Genomic DNA, 1049 nt, shown 5'->3' with positions numbered 1-1049 from the left:
GGGCGTCCGGCAGGTGGGGGGCCGTGTGCGTGCGGCCGCGCCCCCAGGTGGGGGCGTGTGCGTGCGCCCCGGGGGTGACGGAAGACGGATCTGTGGCGGATGGATGGCGGAAGACGGGTGGACGGCTCGCCGGCCCTGGCGGCGGGGCCGGGTCGCGGGCCACGCTCCGGGGATGGCCGGGGCCGGCCGGCGCCCCGGGCGTCGCGGGACCGCCCTCGCGTGCGGGTGGCGGTGGGATCCCGCGCTGGTGTTCCTGGGGGCCCGGCCGCGTGGCCCGGTCTTTTTCCTCCGGTCCCCGGACGGCGCCCGCGTCCCTGTCCCGCGGCCCCCGCCGTGCGTGCTCGCCGGCCCCTCCCCGCCGCCGCCGGCCTCGCCTCGCCTCTCCTCGTCCCGCGCGTGCGACCGCCCGCGTTCCCGTCCCCTGCCCGGGCCCGAGCCGGCCTCGCCTCGCCTTCACGTGGGTGTCGTCCCCCGGCCCCTGCCGGGCCGGTGGCAGCGGTGCAGCCGGCCTCGCCTCGCCTTCACGTGGGTGTCGTCCCCCGGCCCCTGCCGGGCCGGTGGCGTCCCCGGGCGGAGCGGTGCAGTGCCCTCGGAAAGCCCTGAGCGAGGGGGGCGGGGCGGGGGAGCCCCCGCGCGCGTGAGGGCCGTGGGGGGGGGAGCCGCCGGTGTGCGGCGGGAGAGTGTTCTCCCCGGGCCGGCTGCGGCTCCGGGGGTGGCGGTGGCGGTGGCCGCGAGCCCCGCGAGGGTGGGGGCGCCAGTCCTTCGTCGCGGGTGGCGCCGCGGGACCGCCCCTGTGCCGGGAGGGCCTGTGGCGGTGAGATCCCGCGGTGGGCCCCGGCGGCCGACTCGCGTCCCCTCCCCCGGCTCGCTTTGGGCCGTTCCCCTCGCGGTGGCGCGCGGCCACCCCACCCCCGCCGCCGGTTGCGCGGTGTCGGCCCCGCGTGGCCGCATCCCGTCGGTGCCCCTCTCCGCCCGTCCGTCCGCCTCGGTCCCCTCGCCGTCTGCTGCTCCCCGGGGCCGCGTGCCCTGGTGTGCCTCGCTTCCCGGGC

At 81.4% G+C, this 1049-nt stretch overlaps 1 protein-coding gene across 1 annotated transcript; it reads left to right on the top strand.

The window, feature by feature from the left end:
* Window positions 1–82: 82 nt before the first annotated feature.
* On the top strand, window positions 83–625 carry LOC108634655 (arp2/3 complex-activating protein rickA-like). The gene is made up of 2 exons (XM_018044708.1): window positions 83–461; window positions 530–625. The coding sequence occupies exons 1-2, from the start codon at window positions 104–106 to the stop codon at window positions 601–603; spliced, it is 432 nt and encodes a 143-aa protein (XP_017900197.1). The 5' UTR covers window positions 83–103; the 3' UTR covers window positions 604–625.
* Window positions 626–1049: the final 424 nt, after the last annotated feature.

The sequence above is a fragment of the Capra hircus genome, unplaced genomic scaffold, assembly GCF_001704415.2.
Source record: "Capra hircus breed San Clemente unplaced genomic scaffold, ASM170441v1, whole genome shotgun sequence".
NCBI classification, from domain to species: domain Eukaryota; kingdom Metazoa; phylum Chordata; class Mammalia; order Artiodactyla; family Bovidae; genus Capra; species Capra hircus.
This window is presented reverse-complemented; position numbering and strand designations above follow the sequence as displayed.